The 14882-nt window shown below is 46.3% G+C and overlaps 2 protein-coding genes across 7 annotated transcripts in view; one reads left to right on the top strand and one right to left on the bottom strand.

The window, feature by feature from the left end:
• The window catches only part of C2H17orf50 (chromosome 2 C17orf50 homolog), a 3261-nt gene extending 959 nt beyond the window's left edge, over positions 1 to 2302 (top strand). For 2 of the 3 annotated variants that reach the window (XM_007485507.3, XM_007485506.3), the window contains 3 exons: positions 624 to 948; positions 1369 to 1580; positions 2178 to 2302. In XM_007485507.3, coding sequence (XP_007485569.1) covers positions 624 to 948; positions 1369 to 1580; positions 2178 to 2281 — 641 coding nt within the window. In that variant the 3' untranslated portion in view covers positions 2282 to 2302. The remainder of the gene's footprint in view (positions 1 to 623; positions 949 to 1368; positions 1581 to 2177) is intronic. The other variant, XM_056819442.1, reaches the window with a different exon arrangement.
• A 323-nt stretch (positions 2303 to 2625) lies between these two features.
• Positions 2626 to 14882, bottom strand: part of MMP28 (matrix metallopeptidase 28) — a 29669-nt gene continuing 17412 nt past the window's right edge. Inside the window, exons 4-8 of one of the 4 annotated variants that reach the window (XM_007485508.3) lie at positions 12416 to 12643; positions 8650 to 8895; positions 6774 to 6923; positions 6091 to 6258; positions 2626 to 3798 (exon numbers count right to left, since the gene is read on the bottom strand). In XM_007485508.3, coding sequence (XP_007485570.2) covers positions 3404 to 3798; positions 6091 to 6258; positions 6774 to 6923; positions 8650 to 8895; positions 12416 to 12643 — 1187 coding nt within the window. In that variant the 3' untranslated portion in view covers positions 2626 to 3403. The remainder of the gene's footprint in view (positions 3799 to 6090; positions 6259 to 6773; positions 6924 to 8649; positions 8896 to 12415; positions 12644 to 14882) is intronic. The other 3 variants (XM_001373401.4, XM_056819441.1, XM_007485509.3) reach the window with 3 other exon arrangements.

Below are 14882 nucleotides of genomic sequence, written 5' to 3'. Positions count from 1 at the left end.
TCTAGCCATTGCATTGCAGATAATTGAGAAATGTCAACTTACTAGCTATGTACAAGTTCATTTAACCTCTCTGGACCTCTGTTTCCTTATCTGAAAGATGAGAGGGTTGATCTATGGCCACCAAAGATTTGAATCTTCAGCCTGAATCTCTAGTCCTATGACTTTTTTTTTAAACCCTTACCCTCTGTCTTAGAATTAATACTGTGTATTAGTTCCAAAGCAGAAGAGTTGTAAGAGTCAGGCAATGGGAATTAAGTAATTTGCCTAGGGCCACATGGCTAGGAAGTATCTGAGACCAGATTTGAACCCAGGGCTCCCATTTTTAGGTCTATGCCTCAATCCACTGAGCCACCTAGCTGCCCCAGTCCTGTGGCTCTTTGCTTAAGTTTGGTTAGCAGTTCTTGGGATTTTATAAGGTCTTCATTGAGTGGATAGAGGTGAAATCCCTGTGATTTTTCTATGAATTAAAATCTCAAAAATAAGATGCATTCACTACCCAGAGCATCTCACTTGACCTGTAGGTCATGGTATAAATCATTAATTCTAGTACCTGAGATTGTAATGAGGAAAATCTGGGCTAAGGGTGAGATAGTACCAAGGTTTCCTCTACTCCAACTCCCTAGGTCTGAAGATTCCTCTGTGGAAAAAGGAACCAGAGGAGCTCCTGGATGAGGATGAGGATGAGGATGAGGATGAAGAGGAGGAAGGTTCAGATGAGAAGGATTCAGAAGAAATAGAGAAAGCTTCAGAGAAGGAGGGAGAGTACTGGGATTCAGAGCAGGAGAATCAAGATGGCGAAGGGAAAGACAAAGGCTCAATCTCTTACTGCCCTCTCCGCCAAGAATCCAGTATACCAGAGGTGACGGCCCTGAGGCGCTCAGAGAGCGTATTTTGGACATGGCTCAGCCCCCTCTCCCTCCTCTCCAACCTGGCCTTCCCTATGGACAGGTGCTTAGAAAATGGAGCCTTGTCTCCTATTCTTCCTATTTCTGGGGGTATCAGAGAGGGTTGGACTATCAGAGAAAGGAATATTGCTAAGCTTCTTGGTTTCTTCCTAGTGTTGAGAATTCAAAGGATGCTACTGGTCTTGGGTAGTAGCAGGTGTGTTTGGTGATGGTGGTGGAGGAGGATATGGTGGATGTCCTGCTTCTAAGACCATAGGTTAAAGAGTTTAATTTTACTGATGTAGCTGTATCCTTTTGAACCCTTCTCCTGCCCCTGGAATGATGAAATTCCAATGGGGATCATGGGAGGGAGGAATCTTTTTTATAAGCCCCTTAGGTTAGCCAAGTCCAGAGGAAAAGGCTTCTGATATTGGCTGACTGAAGCAATGCTGACCTCCATCTCCCTCCGTCCCCCAAACACCAGGAAGAGGATCCCACAAGGACAGATATGCCTACTGGAGAAGCAGCAGCAGTCTAAGAAGTGCTCTTGTTCCCGTTGTGAGATTCTTTTCTGCAGGAAATGCGAGACACTACACTGTGACCCCAACTATGTGGAACACTGTATCCTGGACCACTGGGAGGGTGGTGAACCTTCTGAGCCACAGATACAGAGTGGGACTAGTAGAACCATGCTAGGTGATGCCTGAGTCCTCGTCCCTAAGAAGTAGAATGACCTAGTGAATAAGGAATCAGTCAGAGGCAGTGAGGTCTTGGGTTCAAATTCATATGACCTCAGTTTCCCCATTTATAAAATGAAAGAGATGGATTTAATGGTCTCTAAGATCCCTTTGTGTGCTAAATCTGGGTCCCAATACTACTCTCCCTGGCTCTTAGATACCATCCTTTAGTTCCTAAACGAGGAACACTCTATTCCTAGAACTGTTACTAGCTTTGATATGAGGCATCTTTTTATGCCCACGTGGGAGACAAAGAACTCTCATCTCATCCTGGCACTTAGATGGCTCTCCCTCGCCTGTGATACTGAGGTCATGTGGGATTTGCTGAGCCTGCATCCTGTTACTCTACCCAACATTCTGGCACTTTGGGGCTGGGGTCATTTACCATGTGTTAGATGAAAGATCAGAAGAAAGCTTGGCTCACAATTTGAGAATCCCCAGCTCCTGCTCCAATCCACAATCTGCAGACCCTCCCCATAGTCCCCACCCCACTGCCTACTGCTATTCTTAACCTCTCTGCCTGGACCCTTTTCCTTCTCTCTCCTGGCCATTTCAGGCATTTCAGACCAGGAAGAAGAATATGAAGCAGAGCCAAAAAGCCACTCTCAGGAGGCCATTTTGCTTATGCCACCTCAACTCATGGCCGAGGAGCTTCAATAAAATCTTCGGTTCAGCAATCAACTGGAAACTGAATATGGATGTGAATGGGGACACTATAGGGCTCCTAGCAATGGCTGGGAGAGGGTCAGGGAGTCCCTTCTTTTTTGAGTGTTCGCCAAGGTTTGATTTTCGAGGTCAAGGTAAGGGACCGTGTCCAGGGAGCTCAGTACATTGCCATCTCTCCCTAAGCCTTGAACTAGAGCCAGAGTACAGATTCCCATCTGCACCTCAGTAACTAGGCACGTGAACTGTCCACCTCCTGCCCAGCCTTCTGGTAGAAAAAAGCTATGCCAGGGTAAAAGGCATTTTTCCTTTTATACCAAGGAAGAAAATGAGGCAAAAAAAAAAGTTAAACCCAAGTCTTGTTTCTTCAGCAGAACAACGGACCTCCCAAAAGTCCAGTAGGGAGAATTTGTGGGGGGTTATGGTACTAGCAGGCACACCCAGAGCTTGGGGGTGGGCAATGGAAGAGGATGGAATGGAATCAGCTCAACTGCAGGTCCTGCATTGGTGGCTGGGAAGGGTTGGGGGCAGTGTTCGTATTGGGTGGAGAGTTTGCCTCCTCCACTAAGAATCTCTGCTATTTCTGGGGTTTAGGGCTTAAGGAATGCTGTGTGAGTTTGTGTGTGTCTGAGAGAATGGTGCTATTGTAACAACAGGGGCCAAAGGGAAAGGTGCCCAGCTGACCCCGCCTCATGGAGAGATTTTAGTCCTCCACCCTTGAAGTTTGTTGACCTGACCCTGATGCTCTTACTTCCCAATGGATCCTTTGGGGATGTTTAGAGGAGGGGAGGAGGCAATATTTTTCTAGATCTCTGCTATTCAGCCTTTTCTCTCCCCCTCCCCAACTCTAACTCCCAGAAATAATTCTCTCCTTTCCTCCCTCTTTATTTGGGATTCATCCATCACTATCGTGTCCATTAGGAGATAGCACTGCGCTCTGTTCCTTGACTCTGCCTGGAGAATGGCTGCTCCATGGTCCTCTTCTCTCACTCCAAGAAAACCCCACTTTGTTCCTCCTCCTGTGGAGTTGGGCGCCATGATGACTGCCCCCCTCTCCATGGTAGGGGAAGAAAAGGCTGGGCACTAGAGCTCTGGCTGCTCACTCACAGACCAGGAGGCTCAGAACAGAGCACTCCCAGAGTTGGCGTCCCAGCAGCCCATCCACGGGAGTTCTTTGGCCCACTGGCCTGTTGCTACCACCTTCAGTGAGATGGGGTCAAAGCGCCAATAGCGATCATCCTGGAAAAAGAGGATCGATCCCTCAGGCCCAGGCAGGGCCCCTTGAACTCCTGAGGGGACACCCCCCCAGTCCCTCAGACCCCGAGGGTAGTAGGGTTCAATCTGTAGCCCTCCATCGGCCAGTACGTAGTAACGGGAACCCTTGAAGAGCACGAGGCGATGAAGTGGTGGAAAGAAAAAGGCGGCATCTGGGTGGCGAGGGAGCCCTCCTGCTCGGCACTGTTGGGGGTAACCCTTCAGTAGCTTTGATCCTTGGAACCTCCAACATCGACTTCCTGTGGGAACAGAGAGAGAGAACCAGGAGGACAGAGTTATGTGGGCAACCAAGTAAGGAGAGTGAGGATGAAGAAGCAAAACATGGGATAAAAATGGAGGGGCTGGGACAGGGATATGGCAATAGAATAAAGAGCAATTGGGTCTAGAGGATGGGGGATTACACATTCCCTTTTTATTTTTTTAATTAAAATTTGGTTTTGAAACCCTCACCTTCTGTCTTAGAGTCAATATTGTGTATTGGTTCCAAGTCAGAAGAGTGGTAAGGGCTAGGCAATGGAGGTTAAGTGACTTGCATAGGGTCACACAGCTGAGAAGGGTCTGAGGCCAGATTTGAACCCAGGACCTCCCGTCTCTAGGCCTGAGCTACCCAGATGCCCCCATACATTCCCTTTTTAAAGACCATTTGTCACCTGTGTGACCACTTAAGCCCCACTGCTAGCCCTTATAGCTTTTCTGTCTTGGAACCAATACTAGTATTGATTCTAAGATGGAAGGTCAGGGTTAAAAAAAAGTTTTTTCTCCCTCCTTACTCCCATCTCATTCTGGGCTTCCTGAATATTAAAGAGAGTTAAGAACTAATTTTTAAAAAATGGGAGGCAACTAGGTGGCTCAGTGGATAGAGCACAAGACCTGGAGACATGAGTTCCTGGATTGAAATCTGGCCTCAGACACTTCCTAGATGAGTGACCCTGGGCAAGTCACTTAACCCCAATTGCTTAGCCCTTACTATTCTTCTGCCTTGGAACCAAAACACAGTATTGACTCCAAGACGGAAGGTAAGAGTTCTTTAAAAAAAAAAAGTTAAGCGTTAAAAAAAAAGAATTTTAACAATTTGAAGGACTAGAGGGCGACCACGAAGTGCCAAGGAAACAATGTAGGACTTTTAATCATAAGATCTGGGTTGAGTCAATAAATCAAGCATTTATTTTTTGTCTACAGGCTTACAAAATCAGAATGAAATGCCTCCTGCCTTCAAGGAAGCTTATGTTCCTCAAACTTGTATAACATGCACAAAATGGATATGAGCATTGTTTTTGGAGGTGGGTGTAACATGTATCTGGGGATCCAGAAAGACATCACATAGAAGGTGATCCTTCAATTTTGAAGGATACTAGGAAGAAGAAATGCATTCCATACATGGTATGTTCGAGGTATTAAAGGTAGTGTTAATGGATAGAGCACCAGCCTGGAGTCAGGAAGATCTGAGTTCAAAGCTGGACTCAGACACTTTCTACCTGTGTGACCTTGGTCGAGTCACTTAACCCTGTTTGCCTCCTCTATAAAATGAGCTGGAAAAGGCCATTTCTCATGTGTAAGGAAATATTTCTCATCTGTAAAATGAGCTGGAAAAGGAAATGGCAAAGTCCTCCAGCATCTCTTCCAAGAAAACCCCAAATGGAATCACAAAGACTTGGACCCAACTAATTGATTAAATGATGCTATAAAATAAGGTAGGAAAGGTAGGTGGGAACTGGGTTGGGAAAGAGGAGTTAATAGCTAATTTTAGAGGAAGTGGGGAGCCGTTGGAGTGATGGGCTCCGATCTTATCTCTAACATTTAAGGAGAAAATACACGCTAGCTTTAAATTGTTTTCTGTGGGCTTCAGAAAAATAAGAGAGCTAGACTGGATGGTCTCTGCAGTTCTTGCCAGCTCTAGATTTAGGATTCTTGAAGCCCTTCCCAGCCCTAAATCTCCGATGATTACGATGAGTTCATGGAAGGAGGAAAGGAAGGTACGTTCTGCAAACTCCCAGCAGGTGTCAGCACTGGGCAGCCAGCATCAAGCCCACAGTGAGCCCAGGACCATGGAAACTGCTAGCCTGAGGACGGTGCCCAGATGGCCAGGTAAAGACAAAGGGATGGCTGAGAAGTGGACCCACCTTCTCCGAATCAGTCTCTCTGAACAGATCCTTTTTCTCATCTCTCTCCTCCTTTCTCGATCATATCTCTACTCCACATCTCTTGTCCCCCTCTTTTTTTTTTAACCCTTTTCTTCCATCTTAGATTCAATATTTTGAATTGGTTCCAAGGCAGAAGAGCAAAAAGGACTGAGCAATGGGGGTTAAGTGACTTGCCCAGGGTCACACAGCTAGGAAGTGTCTGAGGTCAGATTTGAACCCAGGACCTCCCCTCTCCAGACCTGGCTCTCTACCCACTGAGAAACCCAGCCAGCCCTGAATTCTCCTCTTCTTACTGCTCAGTCTCCATGCAGCTCAGACCTTTGAGGAAGCTTGAGATGGGAGTGAGTATCCCCTTCTCCTCTCTGCCCCCATCCCACCCCCAGCTTGTACCTTTGAAGAAGTAGAAATCTCCATCGTCCTGGGACACAGCAGCTGCCTCGATGTAGGGGGGCAGACTGGCCCATTTCTCCTGGAGGAGTTGGGGTTCTGAAACATTGCCATCAGCCTCCACCTCCCAGAAACTGTTTCCTTTAAAGATGTAGACTCGGTGGTCCTTGTCTACAAGGCGCCCCCAGGAAAAAGATGAAGGGAAAGGTATTTGTTAGTTCCTTCTCTCCTTCCTCCTCCCCACTCCTGGTCCTCAAAGGTGCTGGTTGGGGATCCATCCCTGCTGCCCTTTGCTACAAAGCCCCATGGAATGGTCACGAAACATGAGCTCCACTGAATCTGGAGCCTCAAGTCCTGGGAGACCCCTAGACATTTGGGGGAAGGTGAGGCAGGGAAGGGAAAAATGAATTTGAGGATTGGGAGCTGGGGATCAGACTAAAGAAAATGGGTTGAGAAGGATAAAAGGATCATTGTATCAGAACTGGAAGGAATCTCGGAGGTTATCCAGTCCAACCCTCCTTTTTACAGATGAGGAAACTGAGGCTCAGACAGGGTAAGACACTTATCTAAGGTCACACAGATGGAGTCAGGAATTTGGGTTTAAGTCTCCTGATCATTAAATTTCATGCTCTTTCTCCTAAGAGCAGGATGGAAGGTGGAGGAAGGCAGAGCAGAGCGTCACTTACCTGCTGTGATGGTGTCAAAAAAAGAGTGACAATAATAGGGCCCTCTAGCTCCAGGTTTCGTGTCCCACGGTCTATGGGAGTCCCAGTCTTCAAAATTGGTGAACAGCTTCCCAGGGAGCTGCTCAGCCACTGAGCCCCCCAGGGGCTGTCCTGTAGTGGTAGAGAAGAAGGAGTAATGCTGGCACACTGGTTATGCCAGGTTGGATTAACTTTCTAGTGTGAGCAGGCAGAAGAAGGAGAACAGGAAAAGTCTATTCTTCTTCCTGAATTAGGCAGGATCAATCACAGAAGCAGGAGAAAGCATGCTGAGCAAAGTCAAGAAGACCTGAGTTCAAATTCTGAGTCTTCCACATATTACCTGTATGACTTTGGGTAAGTCACTTAACCTCAATAATTCTTAGTTTGCTATCTAAAACGAGGGGATTAAATTAGATGACCTCTAAGATCCCTTGTAGCTTTAAATCTGTGATTTGAATTCATACTACATTATTTTTAAAAAAACACTCCAGAAAGGGGTCAGCTTCAGAATTGGAGAGATTCTGGATTCAAATCTCATGTCTCAGACATCCTAGCTGTGTGACCATGGACAAAGTCACTTAAACCCCATTGACTATCTCTTACTGCTCTTCTGCCTTGGAATCAATATACAATAATGATTCCAAGGCAGAAGGTAAGGGTTAAAAAAAATCCCAACAGCCTAGGAATCCTGATTCCCTGCCCTTTGGAGAAACCACATATAACATGATTACAGAGCTAGAAATAACCTTAGAGGTTCTGTCCCCTTATTTTACAGAGGTGAGGTGACTTGTCCAAGGTAATACAGGTAGGGAGAAGGAGTCAGGATTTGAACCCCTGTTCCCTAATTCCAAATCTACCTCTCTGAAACTGGCTTCTAGAGGAGGGTCAGGGGAGACCTGAGAGGTCTTCTTGGGGCCTGGAAGTGGAATCAAGGGGAGTTTAAGATAGGACCCCCCTAATGGGAAGCATTATATTGAGAAGGGTCCCAAAGAAGTGAGACCACTGAAGACAATGGGACCACCAGAAGGAGAAGCATCAGCTTCAACAACAAAATCTACTCAGTAGCTTTGGGAAAAGCAACTGATTCTGTATGTTCCATACCAATAAACTGTGGAAGTCATCACCATCTAAAGGGGAAAGAGATTAGAAGTTGTTCTGGATGGGGACAGCTACACGGCTTCATGGGTAGAAAGCCAGGATGGAGATGGAAGGTCCTGGGTTCAATTATGGTCTCAGACACTTCCTAGTTGTGAGACCCTGGGCAAGTCCCTTAACCTTTATTGCCTGGCCCTTAACACACAGTATTGATTCAAAGAAGGTAAGAGTTTTAAAAAAGTTGTTGAGGATGACTGAGGGTCAGAGAATCTGTGGGCAAGAAGTTTGGGGTTGATTAGTCGAGATCTCTGGGGACCAAGAAATGTAGCATTATGGCAAGAGATGATGAGAGGACATGGGGACATGGCATGGGAGATGTTATGGGTCAGGGATGGGAGGTGAAGGGTAGAATGAAGAGCAGCAATAGGGAAAAGGGCTTGGGTCCAGGGTCTTTCTTTTCCTTAGGGATGGTGGGTGAAGAGGGGCTGGAAGTCAAGGATTCAAAGAGATGGGATGGAAAGGATTCCAGGCAGATCGAGGGAGTGCTGAGTGTCTTAAGGTGGAATGGGATGAAGCTGGAGATTTGGAGTGCTCGGAGACATGGGGTAGAAGGGGATGGAGATCTAAGTGTCAAGAGTTAGAAAGGGACAGAGACCTGAGAGTGGAATTGGGACCCGAGAGAGTGGATGTGGTTGGTACCCAGAGGTTGGGGCAAGAGGTAAGAGCAAGGAAGATGGGAAGGACTTAGATGAAGGATGCTCACCATAGAGCCTCTGGATGGCCAGTACATCATCCCAGTTCAGCACCGAGTCCCGTCCCAGCCTCTTGTAATAGGGTGCCATGAGAGCCCGGGGAGCAGGGGAATGACCCAGCCCCAGCGTGTGGCCAATCTCGTGGGCCAGCACCACAAACAGGTTCCGACCTCTTCGGCTTTGGAAGGACCAGCGCTCATCCCTATCAAAGTGTGCCTCCCCACGGCGAGGGAAGAAGGCGTGAGCCAGGGCACCTCCTACAGACACCCAAATGCAGCAGATTAGTAGCAAGTCCTTGGGGGAGTGGGTAGGGACAAGCAGGGCAGAGGGGAATCTTGGACCTTAGATTTCTAGGGTGAGAAAGAACTCTTAGAGGACAATACCCTTATTTTACAGTCGAGGAAACTGAATGACTCACCTAAGGTCACACTAGAAGTTAGTGGTAGAGGAAGCCGTCAAATTTAGGTTTTCTGGTTTTCTGATTCAAAATCTAATACTCTTTCCACTATACTTTGCTGATTTCCAACATCATGTAATCTTCCTCCATTACAGCCTAGAAAGATGAAGTGATTTAGCCAATGTCACACAGACTGTGACTCAATATCCAAGTCCTCCATGTTGTGGAGTAGAAGGGAATAGAGAGTTGGAGATTTTGAGCCATGGAAATGTGGGTTAAAAATAAATTGGGGGGGCAGCTAGGTGGACTTGCCCAGGGTCACACAGCTAGGAAGTGTCTGAGGTCATATTTGAACCCAGGACCTTCTGTCTCCAGGTCTGGTGCTCTATCCACTGTACTACTTAGCCATCCATGGATAATAAATTTTAATGAACTGATGGTCACAGGAAAGTGGTCCTAGAAGAAGGCTGGGTAATGCTGGCTCAGGATTAAGAATTTTTAATTAAATAAAATTTCCAAAGTGAGAAGCCATGTGTTGTAGGGTGTTAGAATCTGGCCTGGTTCAAGTTTTGTCTCTCACACTTATTGGCTATGTGACCCTAGGAAAGTCATTTAATTTCTGAGATTAAATTGCAAAGAAGGTGATAATGGACATTGGTAGAGGGAGTTCTTTCCTCCAAGAATTCTCTGGAGCAATAAAGTCACAGATCTCATACCCCAACCCCTAATACTTGAGGTGGGTAGAATCCTCAGGTGAAGACAATGGGTGTGTAGGGTTCTGGGAATGAGTAATACCTCACCCTTTAAGATGACACTTCTTGATCTTTCAAAGCCTCAGTAGCTAAGAAGAATGTTATAATACCCATTTTAAAGATCAGCAAACTTCAGGGTTTGCTAGAGAGGCAAGAGACTTGTCCAGCATCAAACAGATAATGACAGAAACCAGTCTGAGTGTAGTGAAAAGAGAAGAGAATTGACAATCAGAAAACCTGGGCTTGAATTCTGGCTCTGCAATTTATAATTTCTGACCTTGGCTAAGTAACTGAGAGCCTTCCTAGAGTTAAATAGATGGTTTAGTGGATAGAGTACTGGGCTTGAACTCAGGAAGACTTGGTACTTTCAAATTGTGTGACCCTGATCAAGTCATGTAACCTTTCTCTGCTTCAGTTTCCTCAGCTGTAAAATGGGAATAATAATAGACCCTACCTGTTGTGTGGATCAAATGAGATAGTATTTGCAAAGTGCTTAGCACCAAACTTAGAAAATACTTAAATAAATAATTCTATCCTTCCCTCCCTTTCTTTCTTCCTGTCTTCCTTTTTCCCTTCCCTTCCCTTTCCCTTCCTTTCCCCTTCCCTTTCCCTTCCCTTCTCTTCCCTTCTCTTCCCTTTTCCTTCCCTTCCCTTTCCCTTTCCATTCCTTTTCTCTTTTCCTTCCCTTCCCTTCCCTTTCCCTTCTTTCCCTTTCCCTTCCTTTCCCTTCCCTTCCCTTTCCCTTCCCTTCCCTTTCCCTTCTTTCCCTTTCCCTTCCCTTCCCTTTCCCTTTCCCTTCCCTTCCTTTTCCCTTTCCCTTCCCTTTCCTTTCCCTTCCCTTCCCTTTCCCTTCCTTTTCCTTTTCCTTTCCTTTTCTTCCCTTCCCTTTCCCTTCCCTTTTCCTTCCTTTCCCCTTCTCTTCCCTTTCCCTTCCCTATCCTTCCCTTTCCCTTCCCTTCCCTTTCCCTTCCCTTCCCTTCCCTTCCCTTCCCTTCCCTTCCCTTCCCTTCCCTTCTTTTCCCTTCCCTTTCCTTCCCTTCCCTTCCCTTTCTTCCTCCCATCTTCCCTTTTTCCTTCCTTCCTGCCTTTTTTTCTTCTCCAAGAGTCCTACCACATCCATCCTCTTCTCTCCACTCTCATGGCCCCCACCCAAATTTAAGTTCTTCTGTTTCTCAAAGCTTAGTACCTGAAGCTCTTTATATTCTGACTCTAGCCAACCAATGGCCAGGCTCATTGTACATTAATCTCTTTCATGTCCTCTAAGGTGTGGTCAAAGTGGTTGATTTTTACTATTCCCTAAACTTTGTGTCGAAGCTCTGGGCTTCTGTAATTTTGTCCACACTGCCCTCCCTCCTCCCTGTGGTTCTAACACCACCTTGTCCAGCACATACTCCTTCCTCATCTCTGTCATTTAGACTCTCTAGCTTCATTCAGTTCTCACTGATCAACAAGCATTTATTAAATACTGACTATATGCCAGATAGGTGCTAGGTGCTGAAGATTCAAAGACAAAAAATGAGAGTCCCTGCCCTCATGGAGGTTACATTTGTTTCAGGGAAACAATATGTACAATATGAATGTACAAGGAATTCATCTGGGGGCACGTGGGAATTGGAAGGGGGGACACACTCTAGATTTTCCCCAATCTTAGCTTGGGTCAGAATCCCATGGACAAAAATAAGGATGGGCAGGTTTGATGGGAATGACAGCGGCCACATGAGGAGATTGAGAAGGTTAAGAAGCACATATGCTTGTGGGGTTGAACCTCTTTAAATCCTCTCCCCAAAGGGCCAGAGCAGAAGGAGGTCCAGGGGTTTAGTGGAAGGAGGGTTAGAATTGGTACCTGGAAGATGGAGGTTTGAATCTTGCTTCTCATGATTACTAGCTGGGCAAGTCACTGTCAAAATGGCGAGAATCCTATCTATGGTACTTTCAGAATTGTTTGAAGCACGACTAAAATAATGCATTTTCAGCCTCTTCTTTAAGGCAGAATAATAAAAAGTTAGTCATCATTATTTGGGAGTGGGATGGGGAGGCAAGAGGTACCAGCTGGCTTTTCTCCCCTTGAAGGGGAAAGTGCTGATCACAATTTTTTAAGTCCCTGACAAATAATGATGAGAAGAAAGGGAATCCACTACTCTCCATCTCCAAAGAGGACAGAACAGTGTTGGGGAGGAGGGGAAGCAAAATATGAATCAGGAAAGACTGGCATGATAATAGAAAGAACTGGCCCTGACTTGGAGGGGCTTCTGTAGAATATTGAGGGGCAGAGAATTTTCTTCTTTGAGTTGTGGCCATTGGGAAGCCCTATTGGCTTTTTCCTAAGCAAGAAGGAAAGGAACCAACTTTGTAGATCTCCTTTACTCTTGTAAGAGGAGGGGAGTGCAATTCCACCTAAAGGGAGAGGGTGCAAAATTACATGATTCTCCAGGTTGGAGATGGATGCCCAAATGTGTACCTTCATTTGGGCATTTTTCCAGGTAGTTGTGCCCTCCCTTTTGCCTCTGAGGCTCTAGCCGGAGACCCCTCACCCATTTCCCCTCTAGGGCTAAGGGATGGGAAAGGGGGGGTTTCCCAGGGGAAGGGGTTAAAGAGAGAGGCTTACAGAGAGGAGGAGGGAGTCAGCACCTGGCCCATCAAAAGCGTTACTGAGCCCGTCGTTGTGATCCCCCTGAAAGAAGGTAAGGCGAATGTCCGCTGGGCTGGATGCCGGTGCTTCCCAGAACTCCAGAGACGACACATTGCTCCACACCTGGAAGGCTGCCTGTACGGCCCTTCGAACAGCTGGCTCTGGCAGGTACTCTGGCCAGTTCACCAGGCGGTAGGAAAGATGGCGCTTGTACCATTTGCCTCCTGCTGGAGAAAGAGCCACAGAATTGGACAACAGCCTGGTGATGCATGGAATTCCATGATGATCAGCCCTGTCTTAGGAGTCTTGATTGAGTAGAATACCAATGAGGGGTGGCGAGGGATCCTGCCTCTGCTACCTCCTATTTGCCTGACTTTGGGTGACTCACTTCCCCTTGGTTAGAGGGGTGGCTAGGTGGCTCAGTGGACAGAATACTGGACTCAGGGAGGATGAGTTCAAATCCTGCCTCAAATACTTACTAGCTGCGTGGACTTCTTTAGTTTCCTCATCTGCAAAATGGGATAATAATAGTATTTACCTCTCCTAGGAGTATTGTCAAGATGAAATGCAGTAACATTTGTAAAGCACTCAGCACAACGCCTGGAACACGGTGGGTGCTTAGTTAATGGCTGTTCCTTTCCACACATCCCCCACCTTCTTTTCTGGGCCTCAGATTCCAAATTCCAGATTTGTAAAATCTAGTTTGGAACTCTGAGTCACAATAACAATCAGTAACCGCCCCGGGAACAGCAATGGAAAAGCTCCTCTCTCCCCTTGGCAAAGGGAGGGAGACACAGGCATAGAATGTTGCCTGCTTGGCCAAGCCAGTTAGTGTATTGATTCCTTTTAATGAACGGTCTTTAACAACATTCAATTTAAGGGCAGGGAAAGACTGTTATGAAAAATCAAACTGGCAATAAAAATTTTATTTATTTATTTTTAAAACCCTTACCTTCCGCCTTAGAATCAATACTATGTATTGGTTCCAAGGCAGAAGAGCAGTAAGGGCTAGGCAATGGGGTTAAGTGACTTGCCCAGGGTCACACAGCTAGGAAGTGTCTGAGGCTGGATTTGAACCCAGGACCTCCTGTCTCTAGTTCTGGCTCTCAATTCACCCAGCTGCTCCACCCCCCATTTTTTTTTTTTAATAATGGTCTATAACATAGAGGAGATGGGATTCCTCCCCCTAGAGACTTCCTTGTCTGATGCTAGGACAAGTCTAGCCTATGTCAACTAACTCCAAGGTACTGAGGCTGAACTACCCAACCTCCTCTTCTCTCTCTTCTTCTTACCTGGGGCTGAGGCTGACCCTATGGGACGAGGCGAGGTTTTCATTCTTTATCCATGTTCCTTCCTACCTGAGGACCCTTACTCCAATTCATTCTTTTCTTTTAACATTCTTTTAAAATTTATTTGTTTGTTCCCTCTGTCCCCTGCCACACTAGAGAAGGCATCATTTGACAAAAAGATATTTGTAGATATAAAACCACGTCTTGTTTCTTTCTGTTTAGCCGTGCTTTCTCTGGAGGTGGACATAACGCAAGTCATTCTTTAAACAATATTTCTGTTGCTGTATATAATGCTCTCTTGGCTCTGCTCTTTTCACTCTTCAAATATTGCATGTGGGTCTTTCCATGTTGTTTTAAAATTAACCTATTTGTCATTCCTTACAGCGCAGTAGTATTCCGCAGAATCATATGCCATGACTTGTTCAGTCATTCCCCAATGCATGGGCATCCCTTCAATTTCCACTTCTTTGCCACCACAAAGAGAGCTGCTATAAATATTCTGGAACCTACAGATTCTTTTCCTTTTTCCCTGATCACCATGGGAAATAAACTAATAGTGGTACTGTTGGGTCAAAAGGTATACACAGTTTTATAACTCTTTGGGCATGTTTCCAGACTGCTCTCCAAAATGGTTGGATCTCCAGACCATTCTTTCAAAGCACTAGGTAGGTGGCAATGGCGGGTGGGGTAGAAAACACACAGCTGTTGATCCTCAGCTGCTTCCTTTGTCTCCTCTGCTCCCACTAGCCCTCTCTTCCCATTAATAGGATCTCTGGCCTCTGTGTGCCTGGGAACTACAAGAAAAGTCCACTGTAATTTCTTATTTATTCTCAGACTCCTCACCTCACCCCACCATCCATGCCTCTGTAGGATTCATTTGGGAAATCTAGGTAGCCTTGAGGGAAGGAGGGAGGGAGGGAAGAGAGAAGGAGGGGAGAGGGAGGAAGGTAGGAAGGAGGGAAAAAGGGAGAAAGGGAGGAAGGAAAGAAGGAAGGAAGGAAGGAGGGAGGGAGGGAGGGAAAGAAAGGAGGGAGAGAGGAAAGAGGGAGGGAAGAAAGAAGGGAGGAAAGGAAAGGAGGGAAGGAAGGAAGGAAGAAAGAGAAGGAAGGAGGGAGGGACAAAAGAGGGAGGGAGGAAGGAGAGGAAGGAAGAAAGAAAGGAAGGAAGGGAGGGAAGG

This window comes from Monodelphis domestica, chromosome 2 (assembly GCF_027887165.1).
Source record: "Monodelphis domestica isolate mMonDom1 chromosome 2, mMonDom1.pri, whole genome shotgun sequence".
In the NCBI taxonomy this organism is placed as follows: domain Eukaryota; kingdom Metazoa; phylum Chordata; class Mammalia; order Didelphimorphia; family Didelphidae; genus Monodelphis; species Monodelphis domestica.
Note: the sequence above shows the minus strand (reverse complement) of the source record. Positions and strands in the feature narration are given on the sequence as shown.